At 38.5% G+C, this 20,312-nt stretch overlaps 1 protein-coding gene across 9 annotated transcripts in view; it reads right to left on the minus strand.

Annotated features, from left to right (window-relative positions):
- Positions 1-1,596: 1,596 nt before the first annotated feature.
- Positions 1,597-20,312, minus strand: part of CCDC88A (coiled-coil domain containing 88A) — a 249,095-nt gene continuing 230,379 nt past the window's right edge. For 2 of the 9 annotated variants that reach the window (XM_053246212.1, XM_053246244.1), the window contains exons 26-31: positions 20,145-20,228; positions 18,912-19,115; positions 18,544-18,615; positions 17,558-17,638; positions 15,219-15,487; positions 10,020-12,018 (exon numbers count right to left, since the gene is read on the minus strand). In XM_053246212.1, the coding sequence (XP_053102187.1) occupies positions 10,990-12,018; positions 15,219-15,487; positions 17,558-17,638; positions 18,544-18,615; positions 18,912-19,115; positions 20,145-20,228 (1,739 nt within the window). In that variant the 3' untranslated portion in view covers positions 10,020-10,989. Of the gene's footprint in view, positions 5,438-6,736; positions 6,839-10,019; positions 12,019-15,218; positions 15,488-17,557; positions 17,639-18,543; positions 18,616-18,911; positions 19,116-20,144; positions 20,229-20,312 lie in introns of those variants that run through there. The other 7 variants (XM_053246265.1, XM_053246254.1, XM_053246281.1 and 4 more) reach the window with 7 other exon arrangements.

The raw sequence follows: 20,312 nt of genomic DNA on the forward strand, positions 1-20,312 counted from the left end.
GAGTGAATGGCAACAGTTAACTTATACTGGAGAAAGTATGTGTGTGTGCATGCATTCAAGGACAATGTTGGGAGAGGGGCTAAACTACTCCCTGCCCCCGATGACCCTAACCTGTAAGAAGCCAGCCTACTACTTCATCTGCCCAGCCCCCGACATACATGTTAGATTACAGTAATTCAATTTTTCCTCAGTCAGCCAATGTCCCAGCTGCTGCATTTGTCAGCAGAACCTTCACGAGGCCAATCTATGGTTTATGCAGCCAGCATTTTGTCCTCTCAATAGCAGTGCTTGAAGTAGTAAATGAGCTGGAATGGGAGCATATAGTGGGCCAAAGGTTCTTTTAGCTCAGTATCGTGTTTCTAGCAGAGGGCAGCTAGATTCTTCTAGGAAGCCCATGAAAGCAATAGACCTCATGGCTTTTTGGGTCCCTTGCAAAGATGTACAATACTTGGAACCTAAAAGTTCCATTTAGCAATGGTGACTAGTGAAATGATCTTTTATGAATTTGCCAGATCCCTATTGAAAACCATGGCGTTGAGTCTATGCATGCAGCAGAATAATGTGGGAATACACTGAAAGATTTCTGAGGTGGTAGATAGGACGCTGCCTTATACTGAGTCAAACCATCAGTCCATCTAGCTTGGTATGTTCTTCAGTAACTGGCAGCAGCTGTCCATGGTTTCAGGCAGGAGTCTTTCCCAGCCCTACCTGGAGATGCCAGAGTTCAACATGGGACACACAACATGCAAAGCAGATGCTCTACCTTTGAGCTTTGGCCCAACCCCAAATAGTGGAATGGATTGTACATTTCAGACAGCAGTTAAGGGACTGTATTTTGGAGTATTTCCTCTATGGAAAAACACTCCCTGTAAATAGAAACTTAGCACAGCAAAGCCAGATCACAACCTTTCTTCATAGTTTTCTGCTTCCAGTAAGAGCATGTAAAAATGGCATATCCTATCTTTGGTATAGTGTGTCATTCTACTCCCTCGTTCTGCTGCACACAGGGACTTGGCCTAAGTCAGTGGCCATCATTACATCTTGTGTCAGGGAATTCCATACACTAATTATGGGCTGTGTAACAAATATTTCCTTTTGTCTATCCTAAATTTACTGCCCATCGTAAGGGTGAGCCCTTTATGAGAGGGGGAAATTATCTCTATTCCGTTTCTCCAAACCATGCATAACTTTATAAGCCTCTATCATCCTAATCCCTACACTTTCCCTAACATAATAGCCCCAAATGCAAGATGCTCCAATCCCTTGCTATTTTGAGTGCCCTTCTCTGTATCTTTTCCAGCTCTATGCTATCCTTTTTTTGAAACTGGAAGATCAGAAATGTCCACGATTTTCCAAACGCAGCTGCATTTTACCCTTGGCTTGCTGCACTCAACCGAGTTCAAATTATACGCAAAGAAAAAATATTTTATCCTCTTTCTTCCTGCAGATACGGAGCCCTAACATTTAATATCTACCTATTAAATTTATGTTTAACATCTGCCCCCCCCCCCAACTCCCAGTTAACGCACTTGTATGCAACTGGTTCCGCTAGGAGAGCAAATAAAAGCTTTAGGAGGGAAAAAAAGAAGTGAGAAGTTATTTGGCTTGGAATTTTAATAACATAATTAAGTAGTGTACAATGGCAAACATTACAAAACTCCTTAATAGGTATAAGAAAGGAAAACTACAGCTTTAAATAAGAGTTTCTGTAAAACAGTGTTCAAACAGTTTGTGTCGCACCCAGGTGCTCCCCTTTTAAGGCAGTTCCATTCTTAACAATTTTTGAGCTACACACACAATAAGAGTTTACATCTGAGCACATATATTGGCTCCATTGCTGGAGCTGCACTCTTCCTTGAAAAACACTTGACATTTCAAGAAACAATGCAGTTTGGACATGGCAACTGTAGCCTTAGCAACAGCAGCAGAGTGGAAATTAAAACATTTCATTGTCTTAGAACAGATTTCCAGCTTCCGCTTTGCAGCTGCTGAATATTGTCATGTGCAATGAAAAAGCCCTTGCATTTAGTTCCAAAGGTGCTGGGATTTTGACGGATGGTGAAGTTACACGCTTTCCCCGACACTGTCATTGATTTTATAAATGGTTTTTTAAAAGTTGCATTTTTAAATAAACTGTCTAGACTGTTATGAAAATTGGGATAAAGGGATGACACATTTCAGTTTTCTTCACCGATTCAAAAGGAGTGAAGTCTAGAGAGGTCAGGAAAACCAGGTAATATCCCTCACAGTGCACTGGAAGGGGAAGCTATCAGAATTATTACAGGGCCTTTGGTTCTCCTGCACAAAATCCAGGCTCTGTTGAGAAGGAGCTAAGGAAATAAATTTATAGCCCATAAGCCTCACCCTTTCAGAAAGATGAGTGTTAAGAGAATATTGTATTTCATTTTTAACACTTTGAATGATGCTTTAAAAAAATTTGATTTGTAGTCCTAAATCCAGCCTGTTGCCCCACATAGGTATATTAGATGGGGCAAAATATACCTTCAATCTCTCCCATGCAAGCCCCATGTAAATTAAATAGTCTTGGCACAATTTTCTCTTGATTTCAAAGGGTCAAACACAACAGAAGCACCTGGTAGACAATCTTGTTGCCTGTAAAAGGGTAGCATGCTTATGAAATGAAATCTTAAATCTTACATGGGTATATAAAACAAGTGCAAAGCTCAAAAAGGTGCAAATCTAAAGAAAATAGGTATGGTCAATCAGAGGTCTGGCAAATACATGAAAAGTGCATGGTTGTTCCCAAAAGCGCTAACAAAGCAACAAATCCCAAACCATGCAGTGCCTTGGAGTCAGTTCATACAAACAAGCTCTTCTATGTGGCTGGTCTCTGGAGTGTAAACCACTTGCCATTCTAGCATGCACTTGTTTTAAAAGATTTGTGGTGGTATGGAGGAAATCAAAAGAAGGCATGTGGCAGTGCATGAATAGCACCCCACATAGAGCAACCACATGGCTCAGCATAGAAGTGGTTACTAGGTAGCGCTGGATCATGGGATGTGACCCTTAGCCATCCCAGTTTACAATTCTTTGTAATGGCAGAATAATTTCCAACTAAAATTAGCATGATGCACAGTGCTGCTTGTGATACTGGGATTCTGGATATCTTTGTTCAAATCAGGAAGTCCTTTTATTGGTAGTTTATGACTGTATATGGGACTTGGTGCCCTTAATTTCCAGAGCTCTCTGTTGGGAAATGAGGGTGCTCAGAAGCACTCAGGACCTGGCCTGAAGAAGTTCCATTCATCTTTCTAGAAGTTGCTTCTTAATGTCAAGTCTTCCATAAATACTTTGTTTGAATATATGAATTATGTTGTTTTTATATACACAAAGACACTCTCAGAATTGTAAGAATCACATCAGTTTTGATCATGTTGCCAAGTCTGGTCAGACTTGTAAATACCTCTGCTCACTCTATGGCACTTGATTGGGCTGATGTTCTAATGATGTTCAGATAGATCCTGTTCATATACACCCAGGCAAGTGACCTGAGCTAGCCATGGGCATTATCATGGATAAGTTATGTGGCAATATTTTTTGTCTATCAAGCATCATAATGGAAACATTCCTTGGGTCCAATACCAATTCTCACCTGCTCTCCCCATACTGAAATTAAGGAGAGCTTGCCCTGCACTGCAAGCCTTATACACCTAAAAACATTATGCTGGGAAACCGTTAAGATATAGCCACACTAAGCATACCCATGGATGTGTGAAAAGTCATGGAATCGGAAGTTATTGAACTATGGCTACCATCCTACCCTCCTATGCAGAGGGCAGGAAGTACAAAACAGATATAGCTGCTATGCTGCCTCTGGAGATACTCTCCATATACCCTAGCTGTGAGTAGCCTGCACATGATGGTGGGCAAAGGTGCATACCACTGACCGACAACCTGGGAGGGTGGGGCTGGACTGGAGAGTGATGTGCTTCACCACCATGGGTGTGGCAGGCAATTAGCAGCATTGTGCACCTGGCCTCTGATGCATGTGCATGTGAAGTCTTGCTTGCTGCCTTCTGTTTTCCACTGGCAAAGTCTACTCTAACTTGTAGAAATAATCTTGGTAACAGTAAGGAAAAGACTGATGAGTATAATACAATATTTTTCATGCTCTGTGGAATGAGGTAAGCAAGAACATTTGATCTTTATGAAGGTAGTGGTCCCAGTTCAACAAGAACATAAATATACTGCAATTCTACTCATAACTGAAACTTGGCTGAGATAAATGTAAAAGATGATGGGGTGAAAGATTCTCACGTGCATAAGCAGGGTTAAACCCTATGAGGTTAAATGGTTAAATCTGATAGAGGTCATGGAAATACATGTACTGGCTTGTAAGAAAATAAAACTTTGAAATTTAATATAAACCAGAATAATTTCATGTACATTTCCCAGGATTAACCACATCTATTTTCTTGTGCTCTTTGCAAGAGTTTTTAAGACAACAAATGCATACAAATATTTAAAAGTACCAACAACATTAATCAACCTTAATGTAAATAAAATTATAAAGAACAAAAAACAACTTATTAGTAAGAGCCCTACTAAAATGAATGGCTTGCAAAACGCAGATTGTGACCATATTTATGATGGTCTTTCCCCATAAAGCTTTCTCCTAGCAAAATCACAATTAAAAAACAAACAAGTAAAAATACAAAATATTTAATGTAAGACAGTTGTATCCTGGAGATGGTTATGTAAAAAAACAACCCCAAAAACCATTTTATCAGAAAAAGAATGTTCCAGAAATATTTCTTCTGTCATTTTCCTGCTGAAACACTGGAATATTGTTGTGTAGAATACACATATGGAAAAGATGAATTAATGGTGAGTGTGGTTTAAAGTGTTCAGTTATGTTTTCAGTTTCTTTCTGCCATACACAAAGTAAATCAGCAGTCTTGTCTTACGAAGAGCAACGCCATGCAAATTATGCAAACCCAATAAGGCCGTGAACTGCCAATAAGCTTGTGGGGCTCTTTTCCTTTTTGGTACCTGTATATACAGCAAATTCCACAATATATTCCCCTTTCAGTTTTACAGAACTAAATATTGCTCATGATTAGCGGAAGCAATAAGCAAATGGTGACTAAGTCCATAAAATTACTTCCTGGAGTAATTCTTGAGACTGCACAACCCTTGGTCCTTAGAGAGATGAAAATTGTCCTTTTCCCCAGTAGATCTTAACAGTGCAATGTGCAATAAATTCCGTCTTTAAAAAATTCAGCAGGAGATGCCAGTAAAGTTCCTTGATTCAAGGAAAGAAGTTTTGTATTTCTTGACTGCTCTATTCATGTAGGCCTGCAAAAACTTTCCTCAACATATTTGTTTGTTTTAAACATGATTCCTATAGCTGGACGCCTTGTTACTTCAGAAATAAATAGGCTTCATACTGAGATACTGAAGGACACTTTTCTCTCTGTGTTCAATTGAAAAGTAGAAAGAGAAGAAAGATAATGTAAGAAAAGCTTAGATATAGGAGAGAGATAAAATTCAGAGTAAAAGAAACTAAAAGGGCTAGGAGGGCACTGTAGAAATTATTTGAGCAATGATAAATAGGGCAGACAGAATGCCAATGGTGTCCTCTGGGCACCACAGAGCAGTTAATTAAAACAAATAAGTCTTTCACCTTGTGTCTATATTTTCACATGCACCATGCAGGGCTCTGTGTATGCTGCAATATTCTGTGGGAGCACAAAAAGTGCAGAATGTGATATGAGGCAGAATTCAGCTTTCCAAGAACTTTGGCTCCCCGCCCCCCTGCCCTTTTAAATGCAATTTTCTAGTGTGTATGATTGTGCAGATATAGTTGGAAGTTTCTTTGAAGCCAGAGAAATGGCACATTTCTGGTGTTCAGGAAATGCCCTGTGTAGTTTCTTGGCCATCACCTTAACTAATAAGACCAGAAAAATTATGCAAAATAGAAAAAGGGGCAGAATCATATCAAATAAGAGGCATCATGCAAACCTGCTTAGCTTGTACAGGTCACAGAATTCAGCTTTCCTTGGCATAGTTTGTTTATTTATTGTGGAGTATGTGCATGTCACTTTCTAATTTTAAGCAGAATTACTATTCCTGAAATTTCCTCTTAGAAATTTAAACCAAATCTAGAGAAAATGACTTGCTCTATACAGTACAATATAACCTGTGGCACAACAGTTGGTTCTTCAGTTTCTGGGATCAACAGGAACTCTATTTGTATAAGGTTGCACGAGACAAAAACTGAACATGGATAAATCTAAGTTCAGATAATGATGTTTACCATATTTACCTGAATCCAAGACTAGTCCCCACCCCCCACATATTTGATATTACAAATGGGGAAGGGGCGGGGGGAAGGTAATCTCAAATTCAGAATATTCTTTCAGGTAAATAAAGTATAATCTATACTAAAACTGTATTTTTAAGGAGATAATCATAAATTCAGAATTGTATTCAGGTAAATATAGAATATACACTGATATAATTTTGGTGAAGAATGAAGAAAGTGGAGTAAGTTTAAAACTTTTGATACTCTGTTTGGGTGGATAAAACAAAATGCCAAACTCCACTTGGCTTTAGAATTAAGCAAGCTAAAAGAGCCACTTAATGCAAGCAGTATTTACAACTGTTAATGCAATGTGCACTTGTTCTTATTTATAACATATTGTTAGTTCGGGGTTTTTTTTTGGTCCGTAAATGAAAGTGATCTCATTTACATGTTGGGGAGAAAACTCACCACTTGGCCCACATCTCATGTAGTGGGGGTAATAGAATTAGGAGCTTTGTTGCTCCCTAGACCTGCTTTTTGAATTTCTGCTTTCTGGTTTAGCTTCCACATCTGCAGAAAAAAAGCATTTCATGTTATTTATTTAGCAGGAAAGAAAAATAAGATGTCCTCACATTGCAACATACATTGTTAGGTAGAAGGGCTACAAACATAATGGAGAGGAATAAGAAGGGGAGGTAGGAAGACAGTTGTTCGGCAGGCTTATTCTGTTAATATTCTGCTGTGGGGTTTTTTAAACTGTGCACCTTAGATTCCTTCCCCTGCGCCGCCCGCCCCCCCGCCAACTATCACTGGGGATGATGAATTCTCAATTCTAATAGATTCTGCATAAGAGTAAAAACACTAGGAAACTTACTGAACTGTGACTAATTACATCAGCAGATAATGTGTGACTGATTTATTCACTCTAGCAATCAAGTCTGTAAAGCAGAAAATGATCCTTGCATGCAGCAAAATGGGACATGCAAAACCAAATTATCTTAAATGAGCTATTCACTTAGAAAAGCAAAGCTTCAAGCAAGCCTTTCCTTGCAAGCAAAACAATTATTCCAATTCACAGCAGACCAATTAATTCAGCTCCTCATGCTTCTCTTGGGATAGCAGTCCTGCATTTAATTCTTTGAGTTAAGAGTCAATTTGTACAACCAATCATAAGACTCAACGGTATGATCACTTTATGACCCACCCAGTTCATAACACAGCCCAGAATAACTGCATTATTTATCAACCCTTCATCTGAGATTTCAGAAGTGGCATGGTAAATACAGGATTATTTATATGATGCCCAAGTGGTGAAGCAATTACATAGCTGCTTCTGTGTGTAGCCAACTTGACACAAGACATCTTTGTACATCAGTCGTCATGTGAACTAGCTCTTAAACTAACCAGCTAACTGAGTAAATGGGTACCTTTTAAAAATGGAGATTCTCTTTGTTTAGCGGGGAGAGTAACTGGCCCTATCTGTCCCCAGCACAGCATCCCTCCAGTGACTGTTGCTGGTACTTATCTTGTGTTTCTTTTAAAGATTGTGACCCCTTTGGGGACAGGGTTCCATCTTATTTGTTTGTTATTTCTCTGTGTAAACCACCCTGAGCCATTTTTGGAAGGGCGGTATAGAAATTGAATAAATAAATAAATGACACTGGGAACATTTCAAAGGAAATCGAACATAGGTTGAACAAGAACGGTCAAGTCAGTCAGGTGATGTGGTTGATTACCATGAACTGGTGCTGCTTATTATCTTTCAATATCAATAAAATGAGAGTCACAATATATTCTTATACAAGACACAATGGCGAAAATTCACTATGTCCAATGTAAATCTGGATAGAACAAGCCACTGCCATTAATGGGCAATGGCTGCCATGCTGCAGAGCCTTATGAGGGTGGTACTAGAGTTACAAGGAGTGACTAAACTAACAGTGTGCAAGGCTTGCTTTATACTGCTTGGTGGGCAGAGGGGGTAGCTGTGTTTGCTTCTTTCCTCTGTGTGTGCCCAGGAATATATCCATGATGGTCATGAAGCCCTTGGATCTTGAGTTTTGAGGAGAAGGGGGAGAAGCGAAAATGTTTTCCTGACTGCTGTTGCTATATGTATGTCAGCTGTAAGTATGCAAGGTATATAAGTAGAACACAGTAGATATTATCACTTCCCTATAATAGTACCTGCATTCTGGATTTTAGCTTTTGTCAAGAACTGCTTTCTCAGACTTTCACATGCTACTTTAATTAGCCAGTTCTTGAATGTCTAGCATAATGGAATGCAGAACACTGAAAGGATGTTTTAAAAAATCAAAATGTAACAAAATAATGCAGACATGGGGAGCAGGGACTAGTTGCATTGTTGATGTGACAAATAATAGCCATTTGTGCATCCCTATTCTACTTAGTGGGCTCAAAAGCCCTCTCTGGAAAGCATTTAAAAAAAAAAGAGAGAATTCTGTGTTCTTATAATTTTTTTTTAAAGTTACAGTATAAGAAAAACAATGACTGTGCTGACTTAATGCTTACATACTCTATATGCGCATATATCAAGAACAATCCTGCTAACACGTATAATTTCCCTAAATAGTTCAGCAAGGATATAATTAGGAAGCAAAGTTGTGAGCAAGCATTTTTTGTAGATTAGTTTGTTGTGTAGCCCTGTGTTATGGGCAGCAGGAAACATGACAAGACAGGGAAGCTGCTCTATATTTGAAGAATGTTTTTATGTTGGTTAGCTCTCTCTTCCAAAACCTCTCAATTTTCATATGCAGCCCAGTCACAAAAACCTTATCAAAATGTTTATTCAAGCCCATGGGCTTGCACTGAGGTGGCTTATATAACATACTTTATTTTAGCAAAGATGTGGATGAACATGCTTGTTCTCATTATTGTGCAGAGGAAAAGAAAGTCCTTTAATTAATGTTGTTTCTTTGTCAACTAGAGACAATCTAGAAATGACCTTGAGAATAAAGAGCTAAATGAGTTCTTTCTGCAACATTCCAGTTTGGTGCAGTGGAGAAATGACTTGCCTAGCAAGCCAGAGGTTGCCAGTTCAAATCCCCGCTGGTATGTTTTCCAGGCTATGGGAAACACCTATACCGGACAGCAGTGAAATAGGAAGATGCTGAAAAAACCACTCCTTTATTCTACCAAGAAAACCACATGGCTCTGTGGTCACCAGGAATCAACAGTTACTCAATCTGGCAACATTGTGGCACAATCTTTCCTTTCTTTTGAAAGGCATCATCTCATACTGCACGGGAGGAGGCAATGGTAAACCCCTCCTGTATTCTACCAAAGAAATCCACATGGCTCTGTGGTCGCCAGGAGTCAACACCGACTCGACAGCGCAACTTTACCTTTAGAAATAAGGAAGCAATCTTCAGTTCCCTTTCTGAGAGTGTTGTCCTGAGTTTAGGAAACACATGAAATTGAAATTAAGTTTCAATTCAGCCAATTGAAATTAACTTTTAAAGGTGTAGTTTCTGGATTCATTATTTCAATTTGTTTGTTGTTTGCCGCCTTGGGTATTTTTATGGAAAGGCAGAATCAATAGGCCTGAAAACAAAAACAACCCATTGATATGATATGGGATTCTGCTGTTCAAAGGGGTGGGGGTTGAAGAGAGAGAATCAAACCCTGGGCATGCTTGAAATATCCTCTTTGTGTCTTGGCCCAATTTTAAAAACATTTTGCATTTCATTTTCTAATCAATCCTCATATTCCTGAACAGAAAAAAATACCACCATTATTTTTATTTTTTATTTTAATACACTATAAAACTTTAGATAAGGCTATATAATAAAAATTCAGATAAAGCTCTATAGACAAGACAATACATGACCACAAAGTACATCAAGCATGGGACGGAAAAGCACATGAAAGGAAAAAGATGGAGGGGGTCAGTCTTTCCAATGCAACTGCAACATTTAGTTGTGTATCTTAAAACAAAACAAAGGGTCACCATTTAGGATTCTAAACATCTTAATAGTTCATATTTAGTGTGCAAACTGGAGGCACTGAATGATTTTGACTGTAAGTTATTTCTTGAGTAGAATTAACACATGGCATAAATAAAAAGCTAAATGTGCAGAATCTCCTTTTCTGCAATTTTTCACATGAGCAACAGGGGGAAAATACTGCCGCCCCCCACCCCCGAGGCCTCTATTTAACGAAAGTCAGTTATGACTAGTAGCACAATCCTATGCAAGCTTAACTGGGAGTACTAGACAAAAAGGCTAAGTAAACATTTGATTGGGCCCAAAAGGTATAATCCACATGATAATGGTGCATCTGAAAGGAAGGGGAACTGAGGAAATTACTGTTGCTGAAAGTTACCTGTTTTTTTGTGCCGTTTCTGGCACAGCAGCATGCAACTGGGTTAGCATGCATCCAGCAATGTACAGAAAATAAAATATTTGTAACAAATAGAAAATAAAAATACAGACTGTTAGCTTGTATTATTAAGGCTTTTAAAAGGCATGCAGAAAATACACAGTGCAGTTAATATTTCATGCAAGCTTTGGCATGGTTACAATTATACATTCATCCACATGCTAAAGGGAAAAAAGTGAGTTCTCCATCTCCATTCAGAGAAAAATGTGTATACCTAGCTACTATCCTAGCTAGTGAACAATTTAAACATGGCCTAAACTAGTGAACATTAACAAGAACATCCACACTGTATAGGAGAGATTACTTCTTATTATTTGTGTTTATCATACACAACCATATTCATACCATACAGTTTGAGTATCCTCAGAAACTGGTAATCGGGATTCACTGTCACTAGTGTTTACATTTGAAAGGGCAGTACATTCACTACTATTCTGAGTCATCTCTACGTTTCTGTCATCAGATTTCTGATCCTCAGAAGCTGGCGGGTGGTCTTTCTGTGGCGATTTTACTGATGAGCCAAATGTCCTATCAGTGGCTTTTGAAACAGGCCTCTGGGGCAATCCACTTACATTGCTGACCAATTCAGTGTTAATTGACAAAAATGGCCTAGACAGACAGATTGCAGAAAGTTTCCCAATACCTCTTATTGATAAGCCCACCTTATCATTGTGCACGTTACTATGTGAACAAGTTTTAAGAACAACGTTTGCCTTGCCTGTCCTTGTATTCCTAGGCTTTTCTGATGTATATGCAGAATGATCTAGGGTACATATACTACCCAAGTCATTTTCTGACAAGGTAATTGCAGCATAAGGTGTATAATGAAAAACAGAGGACTGCTGTTGAGGATTGTACTCACTAGAAGACGATGGGACACTTCTGTCAGTTGCAGATGGTGCTGGGTCAACTGATACTGGTTGCCTAGTGTCCTTAGATAAAAAATCATGGATGCTTGTCCTTCGAGTAGTTCCTTCGGCTGTTGAAATCACACTGCTTGCCCGAGGTAAAGTAGCATAAGGGTTACAATCTTTTGATTGTCGTTGTGACAGATTTGTATGTACGTTTTCCTTTACAGACTTGGCCCTTCCTTTAGTGCCTGCTGTAAGTGTTTTTGAAGAATTTGAGAAGTTAGAATCTTCCATTCTACGTGTACTGGACCTTGCAAGGTATTCTTGTTTAGTTAACTTGCCATCAGAAAACTCAGCAGTGGTTTTCACACTCTGTGATCTGGCAATACCACTGCAGCCTGATGACTGTTTCCTTAGTTTCTCCCTTCCTGCTAATTCAGCATTTTCAGAAAAAATTTTCATTACTTCATCCAAAAGATTGTCTTGACTTGAGGACTTGATCTGCAAAAAATATTCAAAAAGCTTGTTCTATACTTTTATTTTCCAAAATGAGTTCTGACAACCTTTACAGCACAAATATTCAAAACCATTATGCAGTTCTACCTTATGGAAACTGCTGATGCTTATGCTACCACCCAATTTACACACACACACACACACACACACACACACACACACATGCATCCATAAAAAAATCACAACTTATATTTTAATCTTTAAAATGTACCTCTCTATACACTGACTATATTAACTTTTAGAAAAAAGAACCCGTAAGCTGCTCTGAGCCCATGGAATAGAGAGGGATATATATTAAATATAAACAAAGTACCTTGAAATTTTGATTTCTGCGAACAACTCCATCTATTTTAAATTATTACAAATACTGTATCATTTCTCCTCCAAGGTTAAGAAGCTCAACCAGTAATGACCATTTCACTTTCAAATCTCTCCCATATTGTTCTCACTAACTGATGAAAAACTTCCTTAGCAACTTGAACATCATGTACAAAAATGCCTAAGCTTGAAATCATTGTGTAAGCTTCCGGATTTGGAATTCCCAGTTGGGAGTCCCTGGAAAAAATCCAAGATGCAAGAAAAGAACAAGACTGCCTTTGCTTTTCAAAAAGAGGCTCATTTAAAAGCTAGTCACCTGAACACAAATGCACCTGCAACTCTTAATTCAGAAGAGTCATGTCATTTGTTGAAAGGCTGTACTGTTGCCTTTCAGTAATCTAAGAAAATTACTGTCCAACGCTCTTACTAATGCAGTGCTGGTGCTTTGTGAGATGTGTCAGTGCTGCAGATGTGAAGGACTAACTCAGCACTGGCACTCAAGAGGTAGAGTATGAATTCTGACAGCCTCCCCTTCTCCCAGAAGTACTATGTGCCAACCTGAAAATATGTCTCTAAGCATCACACAGCCTTCAGGGACGTATTTTTGGATGACACAGAGGACTTCCAAGGGAAGGGGAGGTCACTGAAATGCCACCCGCTGCAAAGAAACAGCAAAAACGAAAACCAACTACGAAACAACCACTGATATTGTGATGGTCTAGAACTCATCCATAGCACGGGCACATCTTACAATGCACTGGTGCTTTGTTAGGATGTCAGCATCTGTGTCCTTTTTCCCTGAGAAAACTGGAAAAGTACAAGGAAATTAATTATTTCTAACTGCCAAGATTACCCTTCTGTCTGATTTCATAAGGATGTTTTATATTAAATTAGTTAAGCAGGGATAATGCTCCCTGGATTTTTTTCTTTTAAAAAGAACAAACCCAGTTTATTATTTCACTAATAATTCAATTTATTCAACCAATATAAAGTTGGAAACCTTGTTTCTTCACATCAGAAAATTAAAATGACACTGGCTAACATGACAGGCAGCCCGATGTTGATGTTAGGGACCCACTGGGGCTGCTACGCAATTTGAAAGGCAGCCCCCAAAGTGTAGTGTAATGGAGCTGCTGCAGAACAATTTAAAATGGCTTATTTCCAATGGAAGTAGCAGCATGTGACTTCCCAGAAGCAGTTTTAAGTATCTCCACAGCAGTCCGATAGCGCTACACTATTGGGGCTGCCTTTCAAGTTGTGTAGCAGCCCCAGCAGGTCCCTAACATCAACATCGGACTGCCTGTCATAGCAGCCATCTTTTAAAAACAGAATGTTGACAATCACCCCTGTGCCTTATTTGAAACAATCATGGGAAGAAAGGAATACTCATTACAAATTTGTAGACATATGTATACATGCGACATACTCCTGCTAAATGGGTAAGAGGCACCCTTCAATGTGGCAGCTGCTTTAGCAATGGGATAACAACTATCCCTATTCAGCCTATTCATCTCTCCAGTGGCTGTTGCTGGTGTCTTGTGTTTATGTGTATGTGTATGCACGTATGTGTGCACGTGCGCATGCGCATTTGTTCTTTTAAAAGATTGTGAGCCCTTTTGGGACAAGGAACCATACAAACAACAACAGCACCCCTAATTTAGTATCATAGACTTAATAAACTTAACCCCTGCAAACTTGGCAAAGAGGCACCTTTTAACGTGGTGATTCTCTTTATTTAGCAAGGGGAAAGTAACTGGCCCTATCCACCTCCAGCACAGTATTTCCAGTGACTGTTGCTGGTGTCTATCTTATGTTTCTTTTTAGATTGTGAGTCCTTAGGGGTCCATTTAGTGAGGGATCCTTAGTGAGTCCATTTTATTTATCTTATTTATTTTTCTGTGTAAACTGCCGAGAGCCATTTTTGGAAGGGCGGTATAGAAATCGAATAAATAAAAAAAATAAATTATAAAAATAATCTCTGAAGTAGGATATTTTAATGCTTGAAAACTTGGCATTAACATAACCCACACCCACCAGTTTCTCTGGAATAGAAGAGTTCGGAGTAGTTCCAGTTCAGTTTAATCATGATGGGAAATACAATTGAAAAAACTCACTTAGAATATTAGTGGGGGGAGCGGAGAGGAAATGAAGGAACAGGGTGGAGACGATAGTGGAAACCAAACCACACAACCAGATTATTTTGTAATTTAGTTGTGTGAAGAGATAAAATGACATTCCAGTTCTGGTCATGGAACAGAGAACCAGATCTGTAATAACCCAGCATGAGGCATGTGGTGAACCAAACCACCATACCAAAACAAGTTCACAAGCAGTGAAGAGATGCCCCAAGACTAAAACAATAGCTTCCCCTCCTTCTTTGAACTTTTTCAGTTATGGCACTGTCTGAAGATACTTTTCAAACACAACTTGACAAGTATGCTGCAAAGTTCTTTAAAGCTTGTGAATATCCATCCAAATGCTTTTTCGCTTATATACTCTAGCAGAATAGTTTTGTATGTGTCTCTTCAAATCTTCCCCTATATCTCAGCATTCAGGGAAAGAGTGCTCACACGTGGTGACTACTCTCTTTCTTACAGCAGATGCACTGAATAATCTGCCTATTAAAAATATGCTCATTTTTGAACTGCCTGTGCTCAAAACATTACTTAATTCTTATCCAGTTTGCTGATTATTTACCTCTTATCTTTGTTTTCCAATTCCAAATTTTGAGCTTAAAATTAAAAATTATCAGACTTTCTTCTGCTGGATTTCAAATTTTATTTTGTAATTCAGCACAACACAAAAACATATTAAATCTTTTCAACTTTATGCTCTGCCTCCCAAACATAAGTAGCTTTTCAACTTACCTCAGCTGAAGTAACCTTATTACTTTCTTCCAAAAATTGCTGCAGAGTAACTACTTCACTTCCAGGAGAATCAGTCTTAAATCTCCGTGTTCCTGGTCTATCCAGAGTTTCTGATATTTTATGATGAAGTATGGGGCTAGATCTGGTATGGCTTTTCAGATACTGGACAGGACTGCTGCTGCTGCTGGACCATGCATCGTGATCATGAAGCAGGCTAAATTCTCCACTACTGTGGCTTTGTGGCCTGCTTTGATTATTAGCTGCACCTGCTTGGGGAGTAAACAGTAGTGATAACTTTATTACATAAGGTAAGTCAAACGAAGACACTAACAAGTACATTCTGAAGGAGATCAATGCATCACTGATGCTTGCTGGATGCTTTTATTTAATACACGGAAGAGTCAATAAAGGATACTCAAGCTCCTATTGGGAAGCTATTTAAGAAAAACAATTTAATTTCTTACCTGCTATGAGTCTTCAATGTGACATTTCTCTTTTCAAAAACAAGAAAAACCCCTTCTATTTCTCTCTCTTTCTCCCAAGTGTTAGATATCCCAGGACAATATACAGGAAATATTTGTATGACTCAGTTCAGGTTCAGAAAAACCGTAAGGGGAATATTAAGATCCACTAATATTTAAAGTAAATTGTAAAAGATAGAACATGAACACAATATTTTCAAGCTGATAAAAGAAAATATATATATAGAAAAGTTTATTAAGAAGGTATTTCACTGATCTGCCAGTTTCAGTTTGTTATTATCGTGACTTGGAGGAGAAATACAAATTCTGCTCAAAATAAAGGTTGAAGAAATGCCATTTCACTTGGTATTTCAGGGTTTCTTAAAGAAATCAAATCAACCTGAAGCTACTTTTAGGGTTATTCTGAAGCGTTTGAATAATCAAAATGTATACAATCAGAACTAGTGAACCACACCATATGTATGCTGACGATTATATTACAGTTGGGAACAATTCATACTGGGAAGATAATAAACATTTAAAAGCCATAATATACTACACACCCACGTTATCCATCGAGCAGGTACTATCTTGGAAGATCATCAGATACATTATATGACATTTCAACAATTGTTACACTAGTAACATAGCAGGGCAATGGTTGCTGGTTCTGTTTCTGTCCTGCCTTGCATACAATTGTGTATTGCCTGTTTTGCAACAGAGAATGACTGGCAGAGCATCCCCAGGGCCATTCCAAGATGGTGATTTTACTTTCCTTCACCATGGGAATGGCAGGTGTGCTTTCACATATCATACAGATTTATGTTGAAATCTCTGTGAGCTATCAGGGAGCACTCCATACACGAGTCAGGTTTTTCATTGCACACTGGAGCTTTCCCTGATTTATGTCTGGGGTTAAAAAAAAATCACTTTTTGCGTGGGTTTTTTGGGCAAATTCAAAATATCTGATATGCCCCGTAACTCGCAGTACTTCACCCCTCTTGATCCTGTGATAAAGCCTGCTGTCTGGGAAAGGCCCAGGTGAGTGTGTCTGAATTCTAGAACCAGAAGGCAGTGGCTAAAATACAGAGCAACATAGCATGGATGTGCCAGTTGTGCTGCAGAGAGATTTCTTAGCAGCACAGTGCTGGGCACACACGAGGGAGAGTGAATTTCAACACTGATCCAGCTCTGGAGCCATACTAATTAACAATAAATCAGTAAGCCACTTTGGAGAAATATGAAAAAGGCAGCATACAATTCCAATAAAAGTAGAAATGAAACCAATTTAAATTTAAAATAATGAGCAATATTGTAAAGTTACAGTCTGAGAGATGCCATTAGTGCCAATATACTTCATCAAAAGAAACTAAGGAGAAATGCACACTGCTGGACTAACATCCCTGCTATGTTGTTCTAGCATCACGGTTAGTGATGCTGTGCTCGTTATAATGATTTGTGTTTTGAGGCCAAGAATGTATTTGCTCTTACAATACACTCTGGTGCACTTCTGGTATTGTTTAAGATGAATTTTGTTTGGGAGGCTAAACATTATCAAGGAATAATTTTTTTCTCTGAACACATTCGATTTATATTTATACTTTTAAGGTACAGCATATTTCAATGGTAAAGAATATAAATATAGACATTGTAGGGGTTGGATGGTAGAGAAAGCAGGACTCTGTATGAAGATCTGTAATATTCATTTTATTTCCTAATTTATTTGGACTTGTAGCCCCTTATCCCAAAGCCTCATTTAAAAGGACTAAAGTATATACAATGATCAAAGGAAAATAAAAAGCATGCCATGAGCTGTTCCCTCCCCCTACAAAAACAATCTGAGATGAAGCACATGTGTCAATTTGCCTAGAAGCATACCTTTGACTTCATGAAGTGAGGCATTATTATTGCTATTGCTAGTGGATGTTCTGCCACTATCAAGGCTGGCGGGTCTGGAAGCTAAATGAAAAAAATCAGTAGATAGCATGAAGCACATACCCATAGCAGATGACACTGTGCCTGGTACATTCTGATCACAGAATGCTCCAAGGCAGGAAATCATGCACTACTGGTACTGTACAAGCTGAGCATGCCCACTGCTAAAGCATGGTTTTGTACAGGTGAGAAAAAGGTGTTTCCAGGCAGCCCAAGATGGCACTTTAGAAAAAGGGAACAAGACGTACAAAGGAAGAAACAGAAAAACAGAATGCATGTTTAGGATTGGAGCTGGTTTGGACCTGGGGAAAAACAGGACTTGAAAAAGGAGTAGCATACCAACATGCAGAAAACTAGTGATTAAGGCACTTACAACAGATTTGGCATGAAACTTTGCACAATGGAGAAATGCCACCAACAGGAAGAGCAAGAGCATCTGCACAGTTACTGTCCTGTACTCCTAACCAATACAAGCACAGAGGCAGTGTTAACAGATTACATGACTACAATTCAAATTGGCTTATTTTCATTTGTAGAAATTTCATTTACTGTAACTGCTCTTAAAACTTGTGTGTTTTTGCAACTATTTTTAGCTTTAGTACAGAAAAACAAAAATCAATTTATAAAAGGATAAATTTTGAGAAAGATTTATGAAGAAGTTCTCACAATTGAATTCTAAGATACTTGGATTGACAAAAAGGAGACATTTGGATCCTGTACAGGTGCACTTCATACTCAACAGTTTGTTGTGTTTAAGAAAGGCATTAGGGTGAAAGAGATGAGAAAGATCTCATACAATAATATGAGATGCAAGAAAAGACAGAACATGCACACTTGCAATACTGACTGTTTCCTATTTCTGAAAAAACTCCATTAGCATTCCCATAATAGGTCTGCTGTTCTGCACTCCTTTAAAGTACAAATCTTACCATGAATTCTTGATCCTGTACTAGAATCATCACTAATTCCTTGTGGGCTTACATCTTCAAAAGATGTAGCATCTGGATGGGAAACAAAAACACAATGTTGCTGCAAACACATGATTTTTGAAAGTATCATCTGAAAAATACTACAAAACATTGTGCTTGATTGTAATTTCTGTAGACAATCTCACATTCCCCCAAAGACGTTCACAGACAGAGCAACCTTTTCCCATTCAATTACTCCACTGATCTCTAATGCAAGTATTCCAATTATTTGCTGGAAAAGTGAGTGAAATATGCATCACGAACAGATTCCAATAACTCCAGTACTACCAACACAACCACATCACACTGTGAAAAGGTTCCACCTATACCTTTATTATTAAGCAACTGCTTGGATCTCAAGCCTGCAGCAGAGTTGACAGTTGCAAAGTTGATTGATGTAGTAGAGAAGGCCATAGATCCCAATTCTTTTCTCCTTTTACCCGTAGGTATATCATCAGGACCCTCCAGATGCTCAGTACTACCTGTCCATTGTCCTCCTGCTAGGACCATGGACTGCATCAGGTCATTCATGGCTGGGATGCAAATGAAAGCAAATGAATCAGCATGGTTCAATGTTTTTTTCATTCTCATTTTGCATTATAAAATGCTTCACATTTAAATAAACATCAAAGCATACTGAAAGCTACAGTCACAAGTTTATACATCTTACAACATGCAGTTGGCTGAATGAATGAAAAGTGTTAAAAAGCCAAAGCCTTCTTGTAAAGATGACTGTAATTGCTTTTTATTAGCCAGAACCGCCATGCTTGTGCTGGAGTGCTATACAGTAGATAAACGTATGTTAGAAGCTCTGATATGTTTTGCAATGACAAAATGGAATGAACAGGGTAAGATGAGCAGAAGTGCTAATACAAAGTCAGTGTTGGCAATGATTAGGGGTCCTTGTTCAGTGCGGTTTTCTGCAGCAATAGTCTATACTGCATGACACTAGAGAGAAAGTTCTGAAATAAATGCATCCGGTGATAGCTACCTCTGTGACAAACACATTGCTAGCTCCCTCCCCCAACTTTTTAAAGAGCACATCATTGAAGAGGTAGTGATTAAATTAGTTTTTTTCCTCCAACTTGGATTGACAAAACATTTGTAAGAAATAAAAGGCTAGCATTCATCTTTGCACTGGTTTGTATCCAAAGATTTTATATATTTATCTTTTAAAGTCTTTATAAAATTGATTACTAAAAGTTGAATTCAAAATTTGCAAATGTATTGAGTGCACTGTATCTTTATATACTTTTATGCACATATGTTCAAATGTGTGTAACTTCCATAAGCTGAACATTCCTTCTCTGTGTGTGCATTCCTTCTCTGTGTGTGAAAATAATATGTACACACTACCAATACATATACATATTTATTCACCCCAATAGTTATGTGTATGGAGTGCCAAGGTGTTTGGAAACATTGCTTCAGCTCCTTGTATTACAGCAGGACTTGCACTTTGCAAAATAGGAAAAATAGCGCAGTCCAGGGAAAAGGTTAGTGAAATTAGTAAGAGAAGCCAGTGTAGCCATTTAAAAAGCTGAACTGTCATAAAGTCTTACACATGGAGCGACGGTAGAAGGCCTTCATTTTGTCTTTTTCCTTCGGTCTGTTCCTCAAAAAGGGCAGTCTTTTCAGTGCAACCACTTTTATGTCATAGCATAAGGGAAAACGGAAACAGGAAGATGAAAGAAAAAGGGGAGAAGAACAGATGGAAGTTAAATGTTGAA

The sequence above is a fragment of the Hemicordylus capensis genome, chromosome 1 (assembly GCF_027244095.1).
Source record: "Hemicordylus capensis ecotype Gifberg chromosome 1, rHemCap1.1.pri, whole genome shotgun sequence".
In the NCBI taxonomy this organism is placed as follows: domain Eukaryota; kingdom Metazoa; phylum Chordata; class Lepidosauria; order Squamata; family Cordylidae; genus Hemicordylus; species Hemicordylus capensis.